At 47.8% G+C, this 27,093-nt stretch overlaps 1 protein-coding gene across 3 annotated transcripts in view; it reads left to right on the top strand.

Annotated features, from left to right (window-relative positions):
* LOC141273670 (cGMP-dependent protein kinase 2-like) overlaps positions 1 to 27,093 on the top strand; it is a 604,296-nt gene that overhangs the window by 442,801 nt on the left and 134,402 nt on the right. For all 3 annotated transcript variants that reach the window (XM_073685845.1, XM_073685846.1, XM_073685847.1), the window contains one exon: positions 331 to 453. In XM_073685845.1, the coding sequence (XP_073541946.1) occupies positions 331 to 453 (123 nt within the window). The remainder of the gene's footprint in view (positions 1 to 330; positions 454 to 27,093) is intronic.

The raw sequence follows: 27,093 nt of genomic DNA, 5'->3' as shown, positions 1-27,093 counted from the left end.
AGTTATATTCTGTTGTTTAAGTGTTTTCTTTATTTTTTGAGCAGTGTATATACCGTAGATACATCCACTAAGCACTGGATGGCCCCTAATGTCCTTTGACTTCGACTGAGAAGACAGAAGGCACCAGGGTCCTATTTAAGAAATTACATGAGACATGTACTGAGTTGAGAGCTGCAAGGCCCCAGTGGAGCTGAACCGACTACCATGATACCATTGCCATTTATGTGTCAAAATATTGCATCTCCAGATTAGCATTCACTCAAATAGTGTTTATAGTGTCTGCCTTAAGAAAGTATAACATTTTTTAAAATAATTTTTTCTGTTTCTTAGCCCTCCATTCTCTGGAACAGATCCCATCAAGATTTATAACATGGTGTTAAAAGGCATTGAAAAGGTAGACTTCCCACACCGAATTGGACGACGCTCTGAAGACCTTATCCGTAGGCTGTGCAGGTAATGAAGATGAGACGCTATTGTGTACTCAAAGGCTTGAGGGGGTGGTAAACCCATGGGAAATACAGATAATGCTTCACTGAAAGGTTAATGGCTGCCTCAAAGCTTCTCTACCCGAAGGTGATAAAGACAAGCTCAGCCAACTGATATGAAAATGTTTGGTAATGATAGTTTTAAGTAAATTATCAACATGTAAGAGGAGAAAGGTGTAGGAACAAGAAAATAAATAATCAAATGTGATTGTAAAATTATTAAATCATAAAGGTAGGTTTTCGTTATGTATGTCTTGGATGAAGAATTTGTGTTTCTTGGATTACCATGAGTTAGATTATAATCTACTCACCTACATTAAACACATTTATTACATTGTTTTACTGAAATAAATTGAATTGGTTTGTACTGGCTACAGTAATTGCACTAGACATTAAATTTTGTATAAAATTATGTTAAAATGACATCCACTCCTGCTGCGCCACAGTAAAAACATTTATAACAACAACATAAAGACAATGCAGCATTTTACACATTTCAAACCAATAAAAGCACATAGTTAACTAGATAAATTCAGTAAAAAATCCTGCCCTTATGAGCTTACAACCTTTATGATATAACTGAGTATGATATACAGTACAGACCAAAAGTTTGGACACACCTTCTCATTTAAAGATTTTCCTGTATTTTCATGACTATGAAAATTGTACATTAACACTGAAGGCATGAAAACTATGAATTAACACATGTGGAATTATATACTTAACAAAATAGTGTGTACCAACTGAAAATATGTCTTATATTCTAGGTTCTTTAAAGTAGCCACCTTTTGCTTTGATGACTGCTTTGCACACTCTTGGCATTCTCTTGATGAGCTCCAAGAGGTAGTCACAGGACATGGTTTTCACTTCACAGGTGTGCCCTGTCATGTTTAATAAGTGGGATTTCTTGCCTTATAAATGGGGTTGGGACCATCAGTTGTGTTGTGCAGAAGTCTGGTGGATACACAGCTGATAGTCCTACTGAATAGACTGTTAGAATTTGTATTATGGCAAGAAAAAAGCAGCTAAGTAAAGAAAAACAAGTGGCCATCATTACTTTAAGAAATGAAGGTCAGTCAGTCCGAAAAATTGGGAAAACTTTGAAAGTGTCCCCAAGTGCAGCTGCAAAAACCATCAAGCGCTACAAAGAAACTGGCTCACATGATGACCGCCCCAGGAAAGGAAGCCCAAGAGTCACCTCTGCTTCTGAGGATAAGTTTATCCAAGTCACCAGCCTCAGAAATAGCAGGTTAACAGCAGCTCAGATTAGAGACCAGGTCAATGCCACACAGAGTTCTAGCAGCAGACACATCTCTTCAACAACTGTTAAGAGGAGACTTTGTGCAGCAGGCCTTCATGGTAAAATAGCTCATAGGAAGCCACTGCTAAGGACAGGCAGCAAGCAGAAGAGACTTGTTTTGGCTAAAGAACACAAGGAATGGACATTAGACCAGTGGAAATCTGTGCTTTGGTCTGATGAGTCCAAATTTGAGATCTTTGGTTCCAAGCACCGTGTCTTTGTGCGACGCAGAAAAGGTGAACGGATGGACTCTTCATGCCTGGTTCCCACCGTGAAGCATGGAGGAGGAGGTGTGATTGTGTGGGGGTGCTTTGCTGGTGACCCTGTTGAGTATTTGTTCAAAATTTAAGGCATACTGAACCAGCATGGCTACCACAGCATCTTGCAGCGGCATGCTATTCCATCCGGTTTGCGTTTAGTTGGACCATCATTTATTTTTCAACAGCACAATGACCCCAAACACACCTCCAGGCTGTGTAAGGGCTATCTGACCAAGAAGGAGAGTGATGGGGTGCTACGACAGATGACCTGGCCTCCACAGTCACCAGACCTGAACCCAATCGAGATGGTTTGGGGTGAGCTGGACCGCAGAGTGAAGACAAAAGGGCCAACAAGTGCTAAGCATCTCTGGGAACTCCTTCAAGATTGTTGGAAGACCATATCCGGTGACTACCTCTTGAAGCTCATCAAGAGAATGACAAGAGTGTGCAAAGGAGTAGAGATGAGCGTTGTTCGACTCGAACTGTTCGCCAATCTCAAATTCAAGCTGTTTTGAGCGGTGTTCGAGCCGTTCGGCGAACACGAACGATTTGAAAAAAATCCGACTGTTCGAGGTTATGTTCGATAACTGTTCGTGCACCAAAATCATAACTGGATTTTTTTCACAGTAATACTGATAATCAATGTTAATACGCAGTTTGAGTGTACAGCGGGGTGGGGGGAGGGGCAGGGGATGGATCTCTGCAGAAATAATGAAGATCTCCATTTTTTTTCTCTTTCCCGCATTTACAGTGGGGAGGTGCAATCTGTCAGCCTATCAGCAGCACACACACGGAGCGAAGTGCTTTTTTTCACACAAGCAAGGGCATGTGTCGTTGGCTGTGTATGTCACATGTCCTTGCCCTATAAGACCCAGCCATTTTCCCCGTTGCCACCATTTTCTCACTGCTGCAGCTGCGTGTTAGACGGCACCGCTGTTGCTGTGTGCGCTATACTTTCAGTGTTAATTTCAAGCCAATTTTCTCGGAAATATACAGATAGCTTGGGAGTAGGGAATAGTTGTGATTGCAGTCCTTTTGAGCACTAGGTTACAGCATTTCCTACGACTTTTAGCAGGCAGGTCTGTGCTCTGAAATAGATAGGTTGGGAGTAGGGACTAATTGTAATTGCAGTCCTTTTGAGGACTATTTTACAGCATTTCCTAGTACTTTTTGCCAGGCAGGTCTGTGCCAGTGCTGTGCAAGTGTTTTTCACAGCATTTGGCTAAATCTAGCTAAGCAAATCGTTTTTGGCCTCTTGCAGTGTGTGTTAGTCAGTGGAGTAGCGTATCTGTGATGCAAGCTACACCACCTGTGTATAGAATACAATTTTTTTTTACTGCACCTAGCCAAGTAAAACCTTTTGAGCATAGCATCATTCTATTAGTCCATCCATACTAAGCTCCACCAGCTTGCAAATTAGTAATAATTTTTATCTGCATCTAGCTTGGAAAATAATTTTGGGCTTGTAGCAGTGTGTGGGACTTATTCTTAGTCCATCTGTACTAAGCTCCTCCAGCTTGCAAATTACAAATAATTTTTATCTGCATCTAGCTCGGAAAATAATTTTAGGCATAGTAGCAGTGTGTGGTACTCATTGTATTAGGCCATCTATACCAAGCTCCACCAGTTTTGAAATTACTAATAATTTTTAGCTGCATCTTGCCTGGAAAATAATTTTGGGCATAGTAGCAGTGTGTGGTACTCATTGTATTAGGCCATCTATACCAAGCTCCACCAGTTTTGAAATTAATAATAATTTTTAGCTGCATCTTGCCTGGAAAATAATTTTGGGCATATTAGCAGTGTGTGGTACTCATTCTATTAGGCCATCAATACTAAGCTCCACTAGCTTTCAAATTACTAGAAATTTTTAGCTGCATCTTGCCTGGAAAATAATTTTGGGCATAGTAGCAGTGTGTGGTACTCATTGTATTAGGCCATCTATACCAAGCTCCACCAGTTTTGAAATTAATAATAATTTTTAGCTGCATCTTGCCTGGAAAATAATTTTGGGCATATTAGCAGTGTGTGGTACTCATTCTATTAGGCCATCAATACTAAGCTCCACTAGCTTTCAAATTACTAGAAATTTTTAGCTGCATCTTGCCTGGAAAATAATTTTGGGCATAGTAGCAGTGTGTGGTACTCATTGTATTAGGCCATCTATACCAAGCTCCACCAGGTTTGAAATTAATAATAATTTTTAGCTGCAGCTTGCCTGGAAAATAATTTTGGGCATAGTAGCAGTGTGTGGTACTCATTGTATTAGGCCATCTATACCAAGCTCCACCAGGTTTGAAATTAATAATAATTTTTAGCTGCATCTTGCCTGGAAAATAATTTTGGGCATAGTAGCAGTGTGTGGTACTCATTGTATTATGCCATCTATACCAAGCTCCACCAGCTTTGAAATTAATAATAATTTTTAGCTGCATCTTGCCTGTAAAATTATTTTGGGCATATTAGTAGTGTGTGGTACTCATTCTGTTAGGCCATCTATACTAAGCTCCACCAGCTTTCAAATTACTAATAATTTTAGCTGCATCTAGCCTGGAAAATAATTTTGGGCATAGTAGCAGTGAGTGGTATTCATTGTATTAGGCCATCTATACCAAGCTCCACCAGTTTCGAAATTACTAATAATTTTTAGCTGCATCTTGCCTGGAAAATAATTTTGGGCAGAGTAGCAGTGTGTGGTACTCATTGTATTAGGTCATCTATACCAAGCTCCACCAGGTTTGAAATTAATAATAATTTTTAGCTGCATCTTGCCTGGAAAATAATTTTGGACATAGTAGCAGTGTGTGGTACTCATTATATTATGCCATCTATACCAAGCTCCACCAGCTTTGAAATTAATAATAATTTTTAGCTGCATCTTGCCTGTAAAATTATTTTGGGCATATTAGCAGTGCGTGGTACTCATTCTGTTAGGCCATCTATACTAAGCTCCACCAGCTTTCAAATTGCTAATAATTTTAGCTGCATCTAGCCTGGAAAATAATTTTGGGCATAGTAGCAGTGTGTGGTACTCATTGTATTAGGCCATCTATACCAAGCTCCACCAGGTTTGAAATTAATAATACATTTTAGCTGCATCTTGCCTGTAAAATAATTTTGGGCATATTAGCAGTGTGTGGTACTCATTCTATTAGGCCATCTATACTAAGCTCCACCAGCTTTCAAATTACTAATACTTTTTAGCTGCATCTTGCCTGGAAAATAATTTTGGGCATAGTAGCAGTGTGTGGTACTCATTGTATTAGGCCATCTATACCAAGCTCCACCAGGTTTGAAATTAATAATAATTTTTAGCTGCATCTTGCCTGTAAAATAATTTTGGGCATATTAGCAGTGTGTGGTACTCATTGTATTAGGCCATCTATACCAAGTTCCACCAGCTTTGAAATTAATAAAAAATTTTAGCTGCATCTAGCCCGGAAAATAATTTTTCTTCCCAATAGTGGTAGCAATAGAAATATGGGGCGCGCGCCTAGCTAACAAAAATATACGATTCATAACAAAAAACACCAGCCTAGCGCACTGCATTAATAAGATGGCATCATCGTCTCTCCCAGTGCTAGGCCTACTACGCCAGCTAGCATTCCTGTGCCTAAAACACAATGTATGGGTCCGCGCTAGCCACGATGCTGAGGGGTCTAAAGCTGCTGCTAACGCTTTATCACAATTCAATTGGCAGATTTTCACAGAGCTCCTCCCCAACGCCCACCCATCGGGCAACAGTTACCCACCCTCCCTATGGGATCTAGTGGCGAATAGTTGATGCCATTAATCAGAGCGTCAGTTGCCCCGTCGACGTGGCAAGCATACGGTAAGGCATGGGAAGAGTGGACACGACTAGTAGCAGGCAGACGGGTTGACCAATGTGAACAAGCCAAATTACAAGTCACCATAGAATTTCTCCACCAGCTAATGATGAGGGGCATATCAGGGGCGTCAGCGCAGCGGTGTCTGACCGTAGTAGCATTTCACTTCCAACTACTGAATTGGGGAGATGTGACAAAGAGATTCATCATTAGACAATCCATAAAAGGGTGGAAAAGGGGTCAGCCAAGTCAGGAGTGTAGACGTCCCGTCCCGTGTCACTAAAACTAATTTCTCACATCATATCCCTAACACCAATAACATGACACTCACAATTTGAAGCAACACTACATTTGCGATCGCCTTCTTCGGGGCGCTATCCAAAATTACCACCAGTGGAGGCTTATTACTCCAGGACGTAGTCATAGCCAATAATACAATGCGTCTACGCATACGCCCATCGAAAACAGTTCCAGTGGGCAGGGGCACTTGGGTACTTCTACAACCCACAAGCGGTACACTGAGTCGGGTAACAATAGTAAAAACATATATAACCATCAGATCACAAAGTAATTTCTTCCTATCACACATTGATGGAATACCATTATCAAGATACCAGTTCCAAGCTATATTTAATAAATGCATAACATCGGCAGGGAACCACCCCAAAGATTACGGGACACACTCATTCCGCATAGGCTTGGCTACGGAAGCAGCAAGAGCAGGACTGTCAGAAACAGAAGTTCAGAGGATAGGGAGATGGCGATACACGTGTTTGGCGAGATACATAAGACCGGACTTGTCATCCTAACGTGGTTTGTTTCTTTTACAGGTGACGCTAAGCCAACAGTGTGGGTGATAGGCAACTCGTATATATATTGGGCAGAAAAAATGGCGAAAGTCTGCCCAGGCGGGAGGAAATTAGAGTTTCATAACACATATTTCAACTGGAGAGGTTTTAGAGGCCTGCTATGGCCACAGGTACTAATGGAGGTAATCAAGGTATGGAGAGAGTCAATAGGTCCGGTCATCTTAGTTATACAGGCCGGGGGAAACGACCTAGGTCATCACAAGAGCACATAACTAATGGAAATAATGAAACTAGACACTGAGAGCTTCAGAGAATTTTTCACAAAACTAAATATAGTATGGTCAGAGATTGTGCAGATAGCAGTATGGCAAGGTGCGCGAGACATCACGGCCATCAAACGGACAAGGCGGGTAATAAATATTCGGATGGCAAAATTTAGAAGAGACAGAGGCGGTGTAGTGATACAACACCGACAACTGGAAGGAGATAAAGCAGGCCTCATACGGCCCGACGGTGTTCACTTAATGAATATTGGACTGGACATATTCCTGTCAGGACTCCAGGACGGAGTGGAACAAGCGTTAAGAGTGATGGATGGGGGTCAGAGTCCTGCATATGAGTACGCAGGATCCTCCGTGGCCTGGAAATAGAAAGGACATGTTGGAGAGTTACACTTGTTGGCCAACTTGCCGGTGTGGAGACCCAGGGCATGCTGCAACAAGCTGAATTATTTTAGAAATAAAATGCCTTTCTAATGGAATGAGTATAAAGAGTTAATAAAGCTGTGACCTATCCTCACCCATCCACTTGTAAGAGTTACATTATTGTATTGTCAAGGAAAGGGGGGCGGTAGGGGGGCTGAGCGTCTGGGTTTGGTTGGAGGTCCCCAGAGTCTGCCTAGGCTAGATGCATTTAAAAATTCTTATTAGATACACAGGCGGTGCAGCTTGCTTTGCAGCTAGGCTACTACGCCCAAAGTATTGCCTAGGCTAGATTCAGTTAAAAATTCTACGCTGACTAGCAGACACTGAAGCTTTGGAGGAGATCTCTGAGTAAACAGCTCTTCAGACTCAACCATCTGTGTTACCCCAAGCCACAGTGTATGTAGTTTCTTACAGTTAAAAGGGGGGGCGACCCAACCCACCTGGAATTGACAATGCCAATGTCACGTAAAACACAGCAAGGGGACTCCCAAAAGAGTCTCCATTTTTTCCAAAAATTGTGGCACAGACACCACTTAAGTGGCATCAATTGCCCCAGAGTTTCTTAAAACGGTTGATGAGGTGATTTTACCAAATCCTCAAGCTTTTAGTCTCCCCAGGATGACACAGGGGTAGAAAAGTCCTTGCGGATCCATGATTTGTTCATCTTTATGAACGTGAGTCTGTCTACATTCTCAGTGGACAGCCGCGTGCGCTTATCTGTCAGCACACCACCAGCAGCGCTGAACACACTTTCAGAGAGAACGCTGGCTGCAGGGCATGACAAGATCTCCAAGGCGTGAGTGGCGAGCTCCGGACATTTTTCCTGATTGGAATCCCAAAATGAGCAAGGGTCCAGTGACACAGTCATGGCTTCGATGTTCACTTGGAGATACTCCTGTACCATCCTCTCTAGGCTTTGACTATGTGTCAGACTTCTTGCCTCCTGTGGCCTTGCAAAGGATGGTCTAAAAAAGTGGTGAAACAATTCCACAAAATTGCTGTTACCAGCAGATACTGTGTTACTGTTACGGTTTGAGTGATGAAGACTCAACAGTCCCACTGTTTGCAAGTTAGAACTGTGAGATTCACTACGTGCACCACTGGTCTTTTGTGGAAAAGCACATGTAAGATTCTGCAACAGCCTCTGCTGATACTCCTGCATGCGTGAATCCCTTTCTATGGCTGGAATTATTTTGGCAAATTTACTTTTGTACCAGGGATCTAAGAGTGTGGCAACCCAGTAGTCGGGATTACTTCGAATTCTGACAATCCAAGGGTCATGTTGCAGGTAGTGCAGCAAGAAGGCACTCATGTGTCTTGCGCATCCAGGAGGACCAAGTCCTTGTTGTGTTGGCAGTGAGGTAAGAATCATGCTTCCTTCCTCTGCCCTCTCCCCCCAACCTCACGCAACAGAAATATGATCAAGGTCTCCCTCATCTGATGAGTCTTACATGCCCATCGCCAGTTTGTCCTCCACTTCTTCCTCGGCTCCTGCACCTTCCTCAACAGTTTGGCTGCTACAATGTGCCCTGGTTAATCCCTCTCCCCCACCCTCCCATGCCTTTCGCCTTGGTGCTGCCGACCGTCTGGACCTTCGAGATGTTATCCCTTCCGCATACGACTCCTCCTCTACTTCCTCCACCTCCTCTTGTCCCACCACCTGACTCTGAATTCTGTTTAACGTGTGCTCCAGCATGTAAATCACCAGAATAGTCATGCATCCAACACATACCCGCAGTGGGGGTAGGGCGAGATTGCTCCTAAGGGAGAGCACAGTCCCAGGTCCCTAGCTGGCGGAAGGGTCCTATGTCGTGGGTGTGGGTGGAGAAAGCTGCTTAGGGGAGCACATGACAGGGAGAGTATAAATAGGAAGCCATCTTAGAACGAGCAAGCCAGTCAGAGGAGGAGAAGTGACAGGAGCAGAGGCTCTGCATGAGCTCTGCTCCGGAGGCGGGCCTAACCAGGGAGGCCCAGGACTGAAGGAGAGAAGAGAGGAGTGGGAGCAGGAAGGCTCCAGGAACCGAAGTGAGCCTAGAGGTACGGGCCGTGCAGAAGGCCACCCGTACGCCCTCTGCTACCAGGAGGTAGAGGGGTTAGGCCAGATAAGGGGAACCGGTCCCTCAACTAGCGGAGAAACAGCAAGGCTCAACTAGAAACCGGAGGCTGCAGCATTTCATGTACTGCAGGCCAAAGTCCACACCAGTCTCACTAAGAAGGTAGCCACATAGGACCCAGGGGACGGAACACAAGTCGCCCGCCAAGGCCCGAGGATACCGGATAGAAGTGTCACTGGGTGTGAGGTGCAGGGAGAAGGCCAGAGAAAGGACACACAGAAGGGGGTCCTGCTAAGTACTCCGGAGCTATCTGGGGTTGGACTGAGCCCCTCACTGAGTATGCACAGCATGACGGGGGAGATTGCTCTGGTACCTGTAATCTGGACTGCAACAACTGTGAGTAAAGATCTTGGGACTGCATCACACGGACTCTGTGTTCATTACTGACTCCCTGCATTACAACCACCATCATCCACCCACACTGACCTGAAGCTACACTCTTCCTGTGGGGAGTAATAATGCCATTGCTGCAAAACCACCATCTTCAGAGGACTGTTCCGCAGCGGCGGCCCCTTTGGCCGCACTCCATAGGTGGCGTAGTCGGACATTATAAAACCCATATATACAAATTACCCTTGGATTGACCGCCCAGGATCACGGACCGGGCCACCGCCACAGTGACTACAGCCCCCAGCGTCTACCGGCCTGGCTCCAGGTACCCCACGGCCCAGGGGGCGCGTCAACTTCATAGGTCCCTGATCTGAGACCACACTTGCAGCTTGATTTGCCCCACCTCTGGATCTCGTTCGCCCAGGCTATACGTCAGAATGTATTGCACCAGGGCTTGTCGGTGCTGCCACAGTTGCTGCAACATGTGCAGAGTTGAATTCCACCGTGTCAGCACATCGCATTTCAGCGGGTGAAGTGGCAGGCCCAACGACTTCTGTAGGGATGTAAGTCATTGAGCTGCGGGATGCGAACGGCGGAAGTGAGCACACAGCGACCGTGCCCTCTGCAGAAGGCCATCTAGTCCAGGATAGTGGGCTAAAAATTGCTGGACAACCAGGTTCAACATGTGAGCCATACAAGGCACGTGTGTGACATTGCCCCGGCGAAGAGCCGCACCGAGGTTTGCAGCATTGTCGCACACGGCCTTCCCTGGTTGCCGGTCCAGTGGAGACAACCATTCAAGAAACTGGGTCTCCAGAGCTGACCACAACTCCTCAGCTGTGTGACTCATATTTCCCAGACATTTCAAAGTAAACACCGCCTGATGCCGTTGAGCCCTGCTGCCAGCATAGTAAGGAGGTGTGCAAGATTCCTTCTGCACAGTTAAAAAGCGGGTGGCATTACCAGACAGGCTTTGGGTGCAGGTGGAGGACCGAGAGGAGGTTGAGGAGGCAGAAGCAGTGGAGGAACTTCTAGATAAAGAGGATTGATGTACAACTCGTGGGGACGGCAAGACTTGGACTGCAGCCCCTTGTCCTGCTGTCACCATAGTTACCCAATGCCCAGTCAGCGACATGTAACGCCCCTGTCCATGCCTACTCGTCCAAGTGTCTGTGGTGAAATGCACCCTGTCACACACAGAGTTTCTCAAAGAAGTGGTGATGTTGTGTGCGACATGCTGGTGTAGTGCAGGCACACCTTTCTTTGAGAAGCAGTGCCGACTGGGCATCTGGTACTGGGGCACTGCGACGGACATAAGGTCTCGAAAATCCTCTGTGTCCACCAGGCGGAAAGGCAGCATTTCTGTAGCCAACAGCTTGCAGATGGTGAAATTCAACCTCTTAGCTTTGTCATGGCTAGGAGGAAATGATCTTTTACTTGTCCACATCTGAGGGACTGAGGTCTGGCTGTTGTGCTTAGACGTGGTTGAGTAGGGTGTCCCCGGCAAACTGCCGGTCTGTGAGAAAGATGCAGGCGGAAAAGTTAGGTTGCCTTGATCCAAAGGTGGTGCTCTCGATGTCGGAGAGCGCTCAACACCAGCTGGTGTTTCCACTTCCAAATGAAATGATAACCTCTTTGCGGGTAAAGAGGTGGCAGATCTGCATCCAAAAACATGTGTGACTGCTGTCCCCCCAGTCACAGAGGATGAAGAGGCCGCGGATGCCCAAGATGGGGCAGACGGTGGTTGGCCCGGCCCACTAGGCCGCATTGTAGCATAGTGAGCTTCCCACTGCAACTTATGCTTCATATCCATGTGACGGTTCATGCATGAAGTACTCAAACTATAGATTTTTTGGCCTCTACTTAGCTTTTGGTGACAAATATTACAGATAACACGAGTTGGGTCATCCTTATCGATCTGAAAAAATGCCCAGGCTATGCAAGGCTTAGAGCCCATGCGACCTGAAGAGCCACTACGACTTGTGGTCAGAGGCAGAGTTGTGGTTGAGGATGCAGTTGTTGACGTGCTTCCAGTACTCCGTCTCTGTCCAGGAAGGCGCAACCTAACCTCGTCGACAATAGCATCTGTGACGCCCAGCTGCGCTTGGTATTACAGATCCTAGAAGAGTGCATTGATGGAATCCTCCACAAGAGGCCCCCATAAACATTCAAACATCTCCACCTTCCACCTCAGACCAGCAGATGGAGCCCGTTAGGGATATTAATAGGGAAGGTGGAGCTAGGCAGTTCAGTTCCTCTGAAGAGTTCCTGCAGTAGAGAAGCCCAAGAGAGGTCAGTCTGCAGTGGAGCTCAGTCTAGTCTAGAGAACTCAGTTAATAGTTCAGCAGTGGAGCACGAGGCTCCTGCTAGCTAGATTCAGGGAGCCCAGTTAGAGCTTAAGGTGTGCCGGCGCCATAAGATCGGTGAAGCGCAGCAAGCTGCCGTTAGTGTGTATAGCCTAGTGAGGGCCCGAGTAGGCCGAAGGTGAGTGGAGAGTTAGTACATAGGGGGCAGAGGAGCTTAACCATCTCACCCCGAAGCATTTACCGGAAACCGGATCCGAGCTTACCGGGATCTCTATGACCCAGTAAGGCATAACCGGAATCCCTGGAGAACTACAAGTCACAGGATCGCTAAGGTGCTGATACGTAACAGAGCCAGGAGACGCTTAGGCCCCGCATACTGGGAGCGTGAACTCCAAGACAAGGCCCTACCACAAGGTCAGCCAGCGCAGGACAGAGACAAATTTAGGCCTAGCTCCAGGCAGGTCAGAAACTTACTACGCAGAGGCAAGAAACAGGAGGCCTTACACCCGCTCATTGGGGTGGATCCTGATATGCACCCTTCACCCTACAGTGCTCCGGGATGTGCCTGAATTTCCACCAGTAAAAGGTACTGAAGTGACTACCGTGTCTGTTCCCGTTCTTGCTCTGACCCAGCTGGGTCTCGCCTGTCCTGCATTCCCCTGCATACCCTTTTCTGAGGCCTAGCTCCAGCTGTGGGAAGCTATACCATTGAGCTGCCTTATCACCGGCCTCATTGGACTGCTGCAGCGCTGGTGCTTCTCACCAGATACCACAGCTGGCGTCACGAACTCTTATAAAATTAACAATTATCCACCCTTTTAAAGAGTGACCCCAGGGTATGGGCCCGGGAGCCGACCACCGCGACATCCCCAAGGCCAGGCAAACGTTCGGGTACCGAGTCATCCCCATCCCCTGGGCTAGTCACATCATCCTCCAACTCCTCTGCTGACCTCATCGACTGGCTGACTCTGGGTTGACAGTAAGTGGGATCTCCAACCTCGTCATCATCACCCTGTGTGTTCTCACACCCGTCGTCCGCAGAGCCAACCTCTTCCTGCCCTGACCAAAAAGTCAAGTTGTCACTCCAATCAGGTATTTGAGTCTCATCATCGTCTTCATCATTGTCCAACAGGAGTTACAGTTTGGGAACGAGGGTCTGCATTATGCTCAGAACCTTCTTCATCTGGTCCTAGATCCGACTCATAAAGATTCTGGGCATCAGTGCAGATCATTTCCTCGTCTGGATTAACAGAAGCTCTGGAGCAGACCTCCATTTCACAGGCTATAGTATGAGTAAACAGCTGTGCAGACTCAACCATCTGTGTTACCCCATACTCAGACGGGCAGCTGGAGACTTGGGAGCTGTGAGGAAGCAAGTACGATTGGGGTGACACCTCTGAGGACTGCAGTATTTGTGAAGTTGAAGTTGAGGTGGAGGAGAGCCCACTTGAAGAAGCACTTGATATCCATTGAAGCACCTGCTGTTTTTGTGCCTCATCTGGAATTTGTAGCAATGGGCGTGTCCATAAGAAAGGGATCGTATCACATTGTCCACGAAAAGAAGTAGACATCTTAGTTTGGCTGGAAGATGGTCTTTCTTCTGCAGTTGTCCCCCCCCCCCCACCGCGGGCTCGACCCACCAGCGGACAGGCACCATTATTGGGAGAGGGGGGCTGGCCGTCAGGGTCCACCGCGGCTCTGGCACAAACCCGGCGACACGGAGGTCGCACGGGCAGGAACGGACTGGCCGTGTCGGCTTGGCACTCCAGCGTAGTCCCTCTGCCCGCTCGCGCCCGTAACCTCAAAGGGATGCGCAAGCGGCTTTTCTTCCCAGGGCTGTTCCCTGCCCAGCAGGAATGTGGGGGAGCTCAGGTCGGCCTTCCACTCTACTCCCTTACCTCCCTCGCCCTCTTTCCTTCTTCCGTTCTCCATCTAACCCCTCGGCTCTGTGGTGTCCGCTCTCCCTCCAGCTCTCTCCTTCTCAGAGGTGGTCTACCACGTGTATTCACACTGTGGCGAATCTTTTGGGCCCAGGCATAAGAAGTTGTCGAGGTAATGGATAATATGTGCCCCCTTAGAAACGTCCATTACAACCCATTCGAGGAAGCAACTAAATGCCTCAAATAGTGAGCAGGATCTGGAGCACCCCATGGGCAAACAGCGATCTATATAGTATGCTCCTTCTCAGAAGCAGCCCAATAGGTGGACACTATTCGGAGGCACAGGTAGTAAGTAACTGGAACGCCGCATAAATGTCTGTTTTGGCCATTAGGGTGACCCTTCCCAACTTCTTGATTCCCCTGATTGCCTTGTCAAAGGATGTACAGTATATACTACTGTACTTGGTTCCGTTTCGATGTTGTCGTTTACTGACCTGCCCCTTGGATATGACAAATGGCGGATTAGTCCGAATGTATTGGGTTCCGTTTTTGGCACAACTCACAACGGGGATACCACTACGTCTTGTAAGGAAAGTGTTCTGAATGGAACCGCCATTCTACCTAAAGATATTTCTTTTTTTAATTTTCTTGTCACGACGTCTGGGTGTTGGTAGGCTGATTTTAGATTTTTACTCCAGCCTTTCTTGATTTTAGAAGGGCATGACATGCCTATATCTGTGTCTCCCCCTCCTTTTACTCCTCCACCTCTTTTTTTTTCGCGTGACTATATGTACTTGTCACTTTTCCATGTGTTAGTTGTGTCTTCTGAGCAGTTTTTCAGCTTTTGGACACCTTTGAAGTGTTTTCTATGTGTTTTCTATGTGTTTCTATGTGTTTTTGTTTGCCTCCCATTGGTTTTAACGGTGTTCGAAGGTGTTCGACGAACAGTTCGACGAACAGTTCGGCGAACATACGGGTGTTCGACGAACAGAACCGAACTCGAACACTACGGGGGTGGCTCAACTCTACAAAGGAGTCATCAAAGAAAAAGGTGGCTACTTTGAAGAACCTAGAATATAAGACATATTTTCAGTTGTTTCACACTTTTTTGTTAAGTATATAATTCCACATGTGTTAATTCATAGTTTTGATGCCTTCAGTGTGAATGTACAATTTTCATAGTCATCAAAATACAGAAAAATCTTTAAATGAGAAGGTGTGTCCAAACTTTTGGTCTGTACTGTATGTCTTAAAGAGAACCTGACAGCTGATACATGTCGCCCGATCCGCAGGCACATTTATCAGGCACTGGCTGCCTGATTTCAGTCATATATGTTTAACTCTGAAATGCTGCAGCTAAAAAACATTGTTAAAAGGGACCGAGACGCAAAGGATACTAGTAGTGTTGATCGAGCACTAAAATGCTTGGGTGCTCGAAGCTCGGGCTGAGCTCACCGTGATACTCGGGTGCTCGACCCGAGCAACGAGCCCAATGTTAGTCTGTGGGAGACCCGAGCATTTTTGCGGCGGCGCCCAGTGTCAGGTAGCAGCTGCGAAGGCAAATAGAGTCATGGCATGCATCAGAAGAGGAATAGGGGCATATGATGAGAACATTGTTATTCCTCTGTATAAAGCGCTGGTAAGGCCACACTTAGAATATTGTGCACAGTTCTGGGCTCCGGTGCTCAGGAAAGACATATTGGAGCTAGAGAGGGTACAAAGGAGGGCGACTAAGGTAATAAAGGGAATGGAGGGACTAGAATACCCAGAGAGGTTGTCAAAATTAGGCCTATTTACGTTGGAAAAGAGAACGCTTAGGGGAGACTTCATAAACATGTATAAATACATCAGGGGGCAGTACAGAGATCTCTCCCATGACCTGTTTATAACAAGGATGGTGACAAAGACGAGGGGGCACACTATGCGTCTGGAGGAAAGGAGGTTCCTGCACCAGCATAGAAGGGGATTCTTTACGGTCAGAGCCGTGAGACTCTGGAACTCTCTGGGAGAGGAAGTGGTGATGTCCAACTCACTTAATGAGTTCAAGAGAGGCCTGGATGCCTTTCTTGAGAACAATAAAATTACATCTTATGCTTAGTTAATTAATCCAGGGATTTAATCTGACTGCCAGATTGGTGTCGGGAAGTGAATTTTTCCTCAGTGATGTAAATTGGCCTATACCGCATGGTTTTTTGTTGCCTTCCCCTGGATCAACGCTGCGGAATAGCTGCAGTGCACAAGAAATAGGCTGAACTGGATGGACGCTTGTCTTTTTTCGGCCTTATAAACTATGTAACTATTTAACTATGTAACTGTGTAACCCCCGGCAGTCTGTAGAAAGACTAAAAAGTGCCCAAAAGGATAGTGACAGTGCTCAAATGACATGGGGACAGCATGGGGATCGCCCCAGGAAGCATTTCTGACCCCCAGGTCACTGATGTCAACAATGTGGTCAGAGGTATTAAGCCACTTTTACAGGCTCACAATAAAATGTTCAAAAACGAAACTGAAACTGTTTTGCTGTGAAATATGTTAAGGAACATCCTTTCCAGGGTAAAGACTTGTGTATAAGGTAAAATAAATAACCAAAAACAAAAATACTCCTCCACACCTTGGGCTATGTTCACAAGTAGCATTTTTTATGCGTTTTTGCACTTTTGTATTGCTTTCAACCGTGACAAATGCATTCACCGGGAACTGTGATTTTAACATTTTACAACCTTATCTGGCCATGTGCTGTGTGACACATGCATACAGTGCTGAACAGACATGGGAAGAGCATGGGGAAGACCCCTGGAAGCATCTCTGACACCCAGGTCACTGCCTAAAAGTGTGCCTATCAGAAGTGATCCTTGCTGCATTAGAAAATGCAGACTTGCAACTATCCCCATGCAAGTCCTTGTCCCAGGGCAGTGTTCAATTGTACCTACTCCATACCTTGCAATGCAAGCGCAAGTATGCAGCCTGCCACCCACCCACCTCGAGGCTGCAATACCATACTGCTTGCTTGCTTGCACTTGAAATTGGGCCTTTAAGGCATGTGGAGGCGGAATCTGGCCACCACCTCATGGCTGCGTCGGCAGCCTGGTATCCATACTCAGTCCCCAGCCACCCGGCGGCCAGGTGTCCACGCTTGGTCCCCAGCCGCCAGGGGGTGGCCAAGTGTCCATACTCGGTCCCCAGCCGCCCCGCGGCCGGGTGCCCACACACGGTCCCCAGCCGCCTGCGGGCTGCCGGGTGTCCATTAACGGTCTCCAGCCGCCCCTATTTGTCACGGTGCGCCTTATACACAAGCGCGCATACCAAAACATTACCTGTGCCCTCCCGAGTGCATTTAGTGGGAAGTACAGCCTAACCACAAACACGTGGACAAGTGAATGTGGCCAGGGATGGTCCATCTCACTGACGCCTTCACACTAGGTTAATATTGTGGAAGCCGGGACACAGTTGGACACTGGAATGCAACACGTCCTCCAGACATAGAGGATTGCGGGTCCTGGGTCAATCAGGCTTCAACACAAAGTTCAGAAGGTAGACAGCAGCAGTGGTCGGCCTCCTACACAACGAGTAAATTATTCATGATCATGAGGCCATCCATCTCCTTAGCTTTCTGTTCCTTGGAATGCAAGCGCATGTATGTAGTAGCGGCTAGGCCTGAGGTGGTCAGCGTTTTGGCGCATATCCTACTGTGTTGCCCAGCTGCGCTTGGTATCACAGATCCTGGAAGAGTGCATTGATGGATTCCTCCACAAGATTACCCCAAAAACATTCACACATCTCCACCTTCCACCTCAGACCACCAGAGGGAGCCCATTAGGGAGATAAATAGGGAAGGTGGAGCTAGGCAGTTCAGTCTAGTTTCAGTTGGCCATCTAGCCAGAACAGGGTTCCAGCTCACAGTCAGAGAGGGACAGAGTTCTTGGTTCGTTCCCTGCAGAAGTCTGTCTGCAGAGGTAAGCCAGTCTAGACTCAGTTGTAGCTCAGAGTAGTGAGCTTTAGGTGTGCCTGCGCCATAAGATTGGTGAAGCGCGGCAAGCTGCCGTTAGTGTGAGTAGCCTAGTGAGGGCCCGAGTAGGCCGAGGGCGAGTGGAGAGTTAGTAAATATGGGCAGAGGAGCTTAACTAGCTCACCCCGAAGCATTTACCGGACACCGGGTCCGAAGCTTACCAGGATCTCTATGACCCAGTAAGGCATAACCGGAATCCCTGGAGAACTACAAGTCCCAGCATCGCTAAAGTGCTGATACGTAACAGAGCCGGGAGACACATAGGCCCCGCAAGCTGAGGAGCGTGTACTCCAAGAAGAGGCCCTACCACAAAGTCAGCCAGCGCAGGACAGAGACAAAGTTAGGCCTAGCTCCAGGCAGGTCAGAAACTTACTACGCAGAGGCAAGTAACAGGAGGCCCTACACCCGCTCATTGTGGAGGATCCTGACATGCACCCTTCACCCTACAGTGCTCCGGGACATGCCTGAATTTCCACCAGTAAAGGTACTGAAGTGACTACCGTGTCAGTCCCTGTTCTTGCTCTGACCCGGCTGGGTCTCACCTGTCCTGCATCCCTTTCCGTACACTGCCCTGAGGCCTAGCTCCACCTGTTGGGAGCTATACCATCGAGCTGCCTTATCACCGGCCTCAGTGGACTGCGCAGCGCTGGCGATTCTCACCAGAAGCCACAGGTGGCGTCACGAACTTTCATACAACTAACAAACTTATTATCTCAATATACAATCACCCTTTTAACCCCTTAAGCCCCGGAGCATTTTCCGTTTTTGCATTTTCGTTTTTGCTCCCCTTGTTCCCAGAGCCATAGCGTTTTTATTTTTTGGTCAATATGGCCATGTGAGGGCTTATTTTTTGCGGAACGAGTTGTACTTTTCAACGCCATTACTAGTTTTACCATATCCTGTACGGGAAAACGGGAAAAAAATTCCAAGTGCGGTAAAATTGCAAAAAAAGTGTAATACCACAGTTGTTTTTTATTTATTTTTTTTACCACGTTCACTGAATGCTAAAACTGACCTGCCCTTATTATTCTACAGGTCATTATGAGTTCATAGACACCAAACATGTATAGGTTCTTTTATATTTAAGTGGTGAAAAAAAATTCCAAAATTTGGTAAAAAAAAATTTAAAAAATAGCGCCATTTTCTAAGACCCGTGCGTCTCCACTTTTCGTGATCTGGGGCTGGTTGATGGCTTATTTTTTGCGCACCGGGCTGACATTTTTATTGATAACATTTGGGGTAGATCCGATGTTTTGATCGCCCCTTATTGCATTTTATTGCAATTTTGCGGCGACCAAAAAACGTAATTCTGGCGTTTAGAATTTTTTTATCGTTACGCCGTTTACCGATCAGATTAATTCTTTTTTTATATTGATAGATCGGGCGATTCTGAACGCGGCGATACCAAATATGTGTATGTGGGGTTTATTTTTTAATATTTTATTTTGAATGGGGCAAAAGGGGGGTGATTTAAACTTTTATATTTTTTTATTTTTTTTTATATTTTTAAAAACTTTTTTTTTTTACTTTTTGCATGCTTCTATAGTCTCCATAGGAGACTAGAAGCAGCAACTATCCGATCGACTCTGCTGCTAACAGGGGACGAGCAGGTCCCCTGCATGCAGCAGAAATGGTCCTGTGCTATGAGCGCCGACCACTAGGTGGCGCTCATAGCGACAAGATCATGACAACCACAGGCGTCTGCTGCAGACCCTGGGTTGTCATGCCCACCCATCGGCGACCCGCGATCACGTGACGGGGTCGCCGGTGGGCGGGGCTTATGACGCGCTACCCGGAAGCGCGCGTTAAATGCTGCTGTCAGAGATTGACAGCTTCATTTAACATGTTAACAGCCGTGGGTGGATCGCGATTCCACCCGCGGCTGTTGCGGGCACATGTCAGCGCAGCAGCCCTCACTGAACGGGCAGTACGCAAATATGCGTACTAATACGTCCCCGGTAATTAAGGGGTTAAAGAGCGACACTCCCAAGGCAAAGGCCCGGGTACCGAATCATCCCCATCCCCTGGGCGGGTCACTACCTCCTCCAAGGATTGCTGGATGTTTTCCTGCTACTATCCCAGTTCTATGACTCCCATTAAAACTGAGCTTCAGGTGATGAATGATGGATGAGGTGGTGGCAAAGGAGAAAGAGCAGGAGGAACAGGGACCATTCACATCAATATCAGGCCAGTCAACCACACATGTCTTGTAGGATATGTTTCTGCACCAAAAGGAGCGGTTCGGCTACACAGTTATAGGGCATACAGTGAGCGCAATGCCTACTAAAAATTTCGAGGCACTCCAATGCCCCTTGGAAGTGACATGGAGGTCAGAGGGCCTTAACTAAACCGTTTTTTCCATTTATAGCAACTGGGTCTCCTGTACACTGTTGGCCTAAGCAGTGAATGGAAGGGTTTCCAAAAATTATGAGGAACTGCAATGCCCCTTGAAACAGACAGTGGATTACAGCGTACTAAAAACTTTCTACCCATTAATGGGGAGTGGGTCTCCCTTACAATTCGCCTATGCATTGAAAAGCAAAAGCTGACTAAAATTAGGAGGAAATGCAATGCCCATTGGAAGAGTCGTGGAGGTTAGAGGTAATTTAAAGCAATATTTCAATGCACCTTGGAAGAGCTGTGGAGTTCAGAGTGGTTTAGCAAGATGGTTTTAATGCCCCTTGGAAGAGACGTGGAGGTCACAGTAGCTTAACAAAACTTTCTACCCATTAATGGGGAGTGGGTCTCCCTTACAGTTCGCCTATGCATTTGACGCGCCCCTGGGCCTGTGTCGCGCTGCGTTGCGCATGCGGGAGCTTACCCGGAGCCGGATCAGATGGGGGTAGTAGTCTCGTGGCGGTGACCCGGTCCGTGCCCAGGGAGTCAAACTGGACGGCAGTGTTCTTAATAGTAGATGTTGTACGACTACGCCACCCGTTGAATGCAGCTATGGAGCTGCCGCTGCAGGGCAGACCGCTGAGGCCGGTGGAAGGATGGTGCAGCGGGGATGGTATAACCCCCAACGGGAGGGGTATGGCCTCAGGGCAGCCGACGTGGATGATGGGGGTAGCAGGAACCACTCGGAGACGGTACGGTGTAGTTCAGGGTCTTTACTGGTGACAAAGATAGACCCTCCCGGAGTACTGGCTAGCGATTGGGACCTGGTCAGTCCTTGAGCAGATGGGATCTCCCCTGGCCAGGCGGAGTTGTAGGCCTCCCAAACTAACGATACTCTTCTGGCTACCTTGCTAGAAGCGAGTATAAGTAGCCCACGTCCCTGAGTGTACCGTGTGGTGCTCACCCGTATGGCCGGTGACTCGGGGCCTTCTAGTAGCTTCCGCTCCACGACGGCGGTGCTGGTCCCATGCGTGTGACCGTGCCTTCGGGTTTCTTGGCCAGAGGACCTGAAATCCCCTGCCTGACGGATTCTGCTGCTGGGTAGGAGTTAGTCCCCACAGCCTCGGACTCCGGGTCCGGTAAGAAATCTTCTCAGTCAGGGCGAGCTCTGCAGCTGCCAGCCCCTGACTCCTTGTAACACTGCTCCCACAGAGCTCCTGTTGTTTCTTCCTATGCTGCTTCTCTTCTCTACTTCTGGCATGGCCCAGGAGCTGGGCCCAGCCGGAGCCACAGCTCCCTGTCAGCGCTCCTGGCTGCACTCTCCCTCTGAACTCTCTAACCCTGCCTCAGCCCCAGGTTTATATAGGGGAAGTTCTTCCCCTCCCAGGACTGGGCAGGAGGTGTGGCATGCATAGGATTCCTGACCAAGAGACCTCCCACCTGCTCTCAGACATAACATTGCCGTTACTGTGGAAACCAAACCCCTGTGGTGCCATACATTGAAAAGCAAAAGCTGACTAAAATTAGGAGGAAATGCAATGCCCCTTGGAAGAAACGTGGAGTTCAGAGTGTTTTAACAAGACGGTTTTAATGCCACTTGGAAGAGACGTGGAGGTCCCAGTGGAATAAAAAGACAATATCAATGCCCCTTGGAAGAGTGGTGGAGGTCGCAGTGGAATAAAAAGACAATATCATTGCCCCTTGGAAGAGTGGTGGAGGTCCCAGTGGAATAAAAAGACAATATCAATGCCCCTTGGAAAAGTGGTGGTGGTCACAGTGGAATAAAAAGACAATATCAATGCCCCTTGGAAGAGTGGTGGAGGTCGCAGTGGAATAAAAAGACAATATCATTGCCCCGTGGAAGAGTGGTGGAGGTCGCAGTGGAATAAAAAGACAATATCAATGCCCCTTGGAAGAGTGGTGGAGGTTCCAGTGGAATAAAAAGACAATATCAATGACCCTTGGAAGAGACGTGGAGGTCACAGTAGCTTAACAAGACGATTTTAATGCCCATTGGAAGAGACGTGGAGTTCAGAGTGGTTTAACAAGATGGTTTTTATGCCCCTTGGAAGAGATGTGGAGGTCACAGTAGCTTAACTAGACGGTTTCAATGCCCCTTGGAAGAGACGTGGAGGTCCCAGTGGAATAAAAAGACAATATCAATTCCCCTTGGAAGAGTGGTGGAGGTCGCAGTTGAATAAAAAGACAATATCAATGCCCCTTGGAAGAGTGGTGGAGGTCGCAGTGGAATAAAAAGACAATATCAATGCCCCGTGGAAGAGACATGGAGGTCACAGTAGCTTAACAAGACGATTTTAATGCCCCTTACAAGAGCCATGCAGTACAGCATCTTAAAAACATTATTCCCATTATTGGGGAGTGGGTCTCCCATAGTCTTTGCCTATGCCTTCAAGCAAAAGCTGCCAAAAATTAGGACGGAGAAACTTGCAATGCTGGCAACACGGACCACGGTCACCCTGGTGGTATAGTGGTGGTGGAGGCTGAGGATAAGGAGAAGAGCAAAAAAAAGTCGAAATGAGGAAGCGTATACCCATGTGTGGGTGTGAAGCGATGCATGGGAATACACCTCCCGAAATAACACAGTGGATTTGACTTTATGTTACTCTGCTGTCATTTGGTGGTGATGAGAAGTCTGGCCCAATCCAGCCCTTGTTCATTTTGATAAGGGTCAGCTTGTCAGCATTGTCAGTTGACAGGCGAGTGCGCTTATCAGTTATAATTCCCCCAGCGGCACTAAAAACACGCTCCGATAACACGCTAGCAGCAGCGCAGGCCAGGACCTCCAAGGCATACAGAGCGAGTTCATTCCAAGCGTCCGGCTTGGATACCCAATAATTAAAAGGCACAGAGGAATCAAGGAGGACGCTGGTACGGTCGGCAAGGTACTCCCTCACCATCTTTTGAAACTTTCCACTCCTTGTGAGAGTACCCCGCGCCTCAGGGCCTGTAAGCTGGGCGGGTCTCAAAAAACTGTCCCAGAACGTTGACAGTGTTCCCCTGCCTCTGTTGGATTGGAGTTGTGTCTCTCTCGCCGGTACTCCTTGGATGGGCAATGAACTGTGACCTCTACCGCTATCGTGTTCAGATGGGAATTTTTTTAACAGTTCTGCAGCAAGGGCCTTCTGGTACTGCCCCATTTTTGTAGACCTCTCCACCTCAGGAATAAGAGAGTGAAAGTTCTCCTTGTAGCGGGGGTCTAAAAGTGTCACCAACCAGTAATGACTGTCACCCAACATTTTGACAATGCGAGGCTCTCGGTTAAGGCAGCGTAACATAAAGTCAGCCATGTGTGCCAGACTGGTAACGGGCAAGACTTCCGTGTCCTCACCAAGATGACGACTGACCATGCTCTCCTCCTCCTCCTCCCCCCTGTCCTCAGGCCACCCACGCTGAACCGACCGTATGACAGTTGTACAGGTATTACCGTCTACAGCGCATGATACCAGCTCCTGTTCTTCCTCCTCCTCCTCCTCTCCCTCATTGTCCCCCAATGCACGTTGGGATGAGATGAGGCTGGGCTGTGTGTAATCGCCCGCTATGGCTTCTTGATCCATCTCATCATACTCTGGCTGCAATGCCTCCTCTTTAATTCTCTGCAGAGAGCGTTGCAAAAGACAGACAAGTGGGATGCTGACGTTAATGATGGCGTCTTTGCCACTCACCATCTTGGTGGACTCCTCAAAGTTTGTCAGGATGGTACATATGTCAGACATCCAAGTCCACTCCTGAGGTCTTATGTGTAGAGTCTGACCTGAATATCGATGGCCTTGTTGCAGCTGGTACTCCACAACTGCTCTCTTCTGCTCACAAATCCTTTGCAACATGTGGAGGGTAGAGTTCCAACGTGTGGGGACATCACACACCAGTCGGTGTGCCGGAAGCTGCAAACGCTGCTGCAACACAGCAAGGGCAGCAGAAGCTGTAGCCGACTTGCGAAAATGAGGTGACAGGCGGCGTACTTTGACGAGCAGATCAGGCAACTCGGGGTACGATTTAAGAAACCGCTGAACCACGAGGTTAAGCACATGAGCCAGGCATTGTACGTGTGTGATCTCGCCTCGCCTCAGAGCCGCCACCAGGTTACGGCCATTGTCACACACGACCATGCCTGGATGTAGGTTCAGCGGTCTCAGCCACAGATCTGCCTGCTCTTTCACAGCTGTCCACAACTCACAAGCAGTGTGAGGTTTATCACCTAAGCTTATGAGTTTCAGCACAGCCTGTTGCCGCTTGGCTGAGGCAGTACTGCAGTGCTTCCAGCTTGTAACTGATGTGGTGATATCTGAGATGGAGGCTGAACATGAGGCGGAGGAGGAGGATGATGCGCAGGAGCTGTACACTGTGGGGGCAACTCTGACTGACATAGGGCCCGCAATCCTCGGTGTGGGGAGGATGTGTTCCAAGGTCCGACTGGGTCCCGGCTTCCACTAAGTTTACCCAGTGTGCCGTCAGGGAGATGTACCGTCCCTGGCCACAAGCACTTGTCCACGTGTCCGTTGTCAGGTGGACTCTCCCAGTAACTGCGTTGTTGAGGGCACGGCAGATGTTTTGGGACACGTGCTTGTGTAGTGCGGGGATGGCACACCGGGCAAATTAGTGTCGGCTGGGGACCGAGTACTGAGGGATGGCCACTGCCATAAGTTTGCAGAAGGAATCCGTCTCCACCAGCCTAAAAGGCAGCATTTCCAACGCAAGCAGTCGTGAAATGTGCGAATTTTGGACTGTGGCCTGTGGGGCGTTGGCTGTGAATTTGCGCTTTCATTCAAAGGTCTGGGATATGGACAATTGAACGCTGCGGTGGGACGTGGACGTTGATGCTGTTTCTTGAGAAACTGCCATAACAAGTGAAGACTAAAAGGAGGGGGCATCTTTGCATGCAGTATGGACAGGGGATTGCCTTGCACGCACAACAGGGGGTTCTCATACACGCACAACAGCGGAAGAAGCAGTGGTGACACCCGCTGACACTGGTCGTGGACCCTGGGGTTCGTCCCACAAAGTCGGGTGCTTTGCTGACATGTGCCTGATCATGCTGGTGGTGGTCAGGCTGGTAGTTTTGTCACCTCTGCTGATGCTGGCCTGGCAGGTGGTACAAATGGCCTTTTTGGGGTTATCAGCAGAGTCTTTAAAAAAATTCCAGACTCTGGAAGACCTACCGGTTGTACTGGCAATGTCCCTCGTGTTTGTGTTACGGGGAATGGTTGCCCGTCTTCTGTCTGCAGCCACCACACTGCTTCTTACTGCCTGTTGGGGTACTCTGCCTCCCTCCCCCTGTGTGCTGCTGGCCTCGCTCTGCGTGTCCTCCTGCCACATTGGGTCAGTTACTAGATCATCCACCACCTCCTCCTCTTCCACTCCCGCACCACGGTCCTCCTCCTCACTTCTTGGCAATTGTGTCTCGTCATCGTCCACCTCTTGTGACAAATTGCCAGCGTCGCCTTCCTGTGGCCATGGCTGTTCAAATATTTGGCCTTCGCTACATGGGATCTCCTCTTCCACCACTTCAAGCGGAACAGGCGAGGGGCACAAATATGGAAATGGACCAGTGAACAGCTCTTCAGAGTGTCCAACTGTGGGATCAGTTGCTGTCTGACGACACTCGGCATGGTGGGAGGAAGGAGCATCTGGGTGGGGAGGAGTATGCGGTCGAGACTCACGGCTACTAACATTTGACCGTGTGGAAGACAGACCGGAGGTGGTGGTGCCCAGGTGACTGGAAGTATTATCTGCTATCCAATTAATAACCTGTTCACACTGATCTGTTCGCAATACTGGTGTTGTTGTGTGCTTCCCTAGTAATTTGGTCAAGAACTGGGAGCGAGAAGATGTGGCTGTTGGTTGTGGCACATTTTCACCTTGGCCACGGCCCCGTCCTCTGCACGCACCATCACCAGAACGTCCAGTTCCATGTCCCTTGCCACGTGCCTTGCCCATTGTAAATGAAGTAAAATAGCTTACACTCGCACTATCAATGGAAAAAGAGTTATAAAAAGGAGATTAGAACCGTGGAAGAGGAAAACCACAGTTCTATTTCTCTGGCCTACACCAGAATTTTTTAAACAGATATATTTGTGTCTGAACAGTCAGCGAGACACTCAAACTGTTTTTTTTTTATGTAAAACAGGCAAAAAGGTGGATTACAGCCAGATTTGAACCGTGGAAGAGAAAAAACACAGTTATATTTTTCTGGCCTACACCAGACTCTCTTAAACAGATATATTTGTGTATGAACACTAACAGACACACTCAATTTTTTTTTTTGGGGGGGGGGGATACCAAAAGGTTAATACGACGGGTATTTGTACAGTCTGACTGAGGGGAAAAAAAGAGAATTTAGATGAAAAAAAAGGATTTTTCCTGGCCCCTGACACCTGGGCTAAGTCTAGCAATTTGAGAAGCAGCACACAGGACTGTAATGCAGTGTTTGTTGGTATAACCACTGTGTCTCCTATACAGCCTGTCTGCCTGATATCTGGGATAAATATTAGTCCTGAGAAGGACTGTTTGTTTGATTTTGCAGGCTTTAGAGACCCTACACTAACTATTTCGCAGTTTATATCTCTCCCTAAATCAGCAGCGCTGTCCCTACACTGTCTAATCCGGAGCGACTGTGTCCAAGATGGCGGCGCCCCGTTTTAAATACTCGAGGTGACGCTGTGCAGCCAGCCAATCACTGTAATGCCCACAACAAACATGGCTGCAGCATTACAGTGA

Source organism: Phyllobates terribilis, unplaced genomic scaffold (genome assembly GCF_046119375.1).
Source record: "Phyllobates terribilis strain yellow unplaced genomic scaffold, ASM4611937v1 Scaffold_5__5_contigs__length_657084704, whole genome shotgun sequence".
NCBI classification, from domain to species: Eukaryota; Metazoa; Chordata; class Amphibia; order Anura; family Dendrobatidae; genus Phyllobates; species Phyllobates terribilis.
Note: the sequence above shows the minus strand (reverse complement) of the source record. Positions and strands in the feature narration are given on the sequence as shown.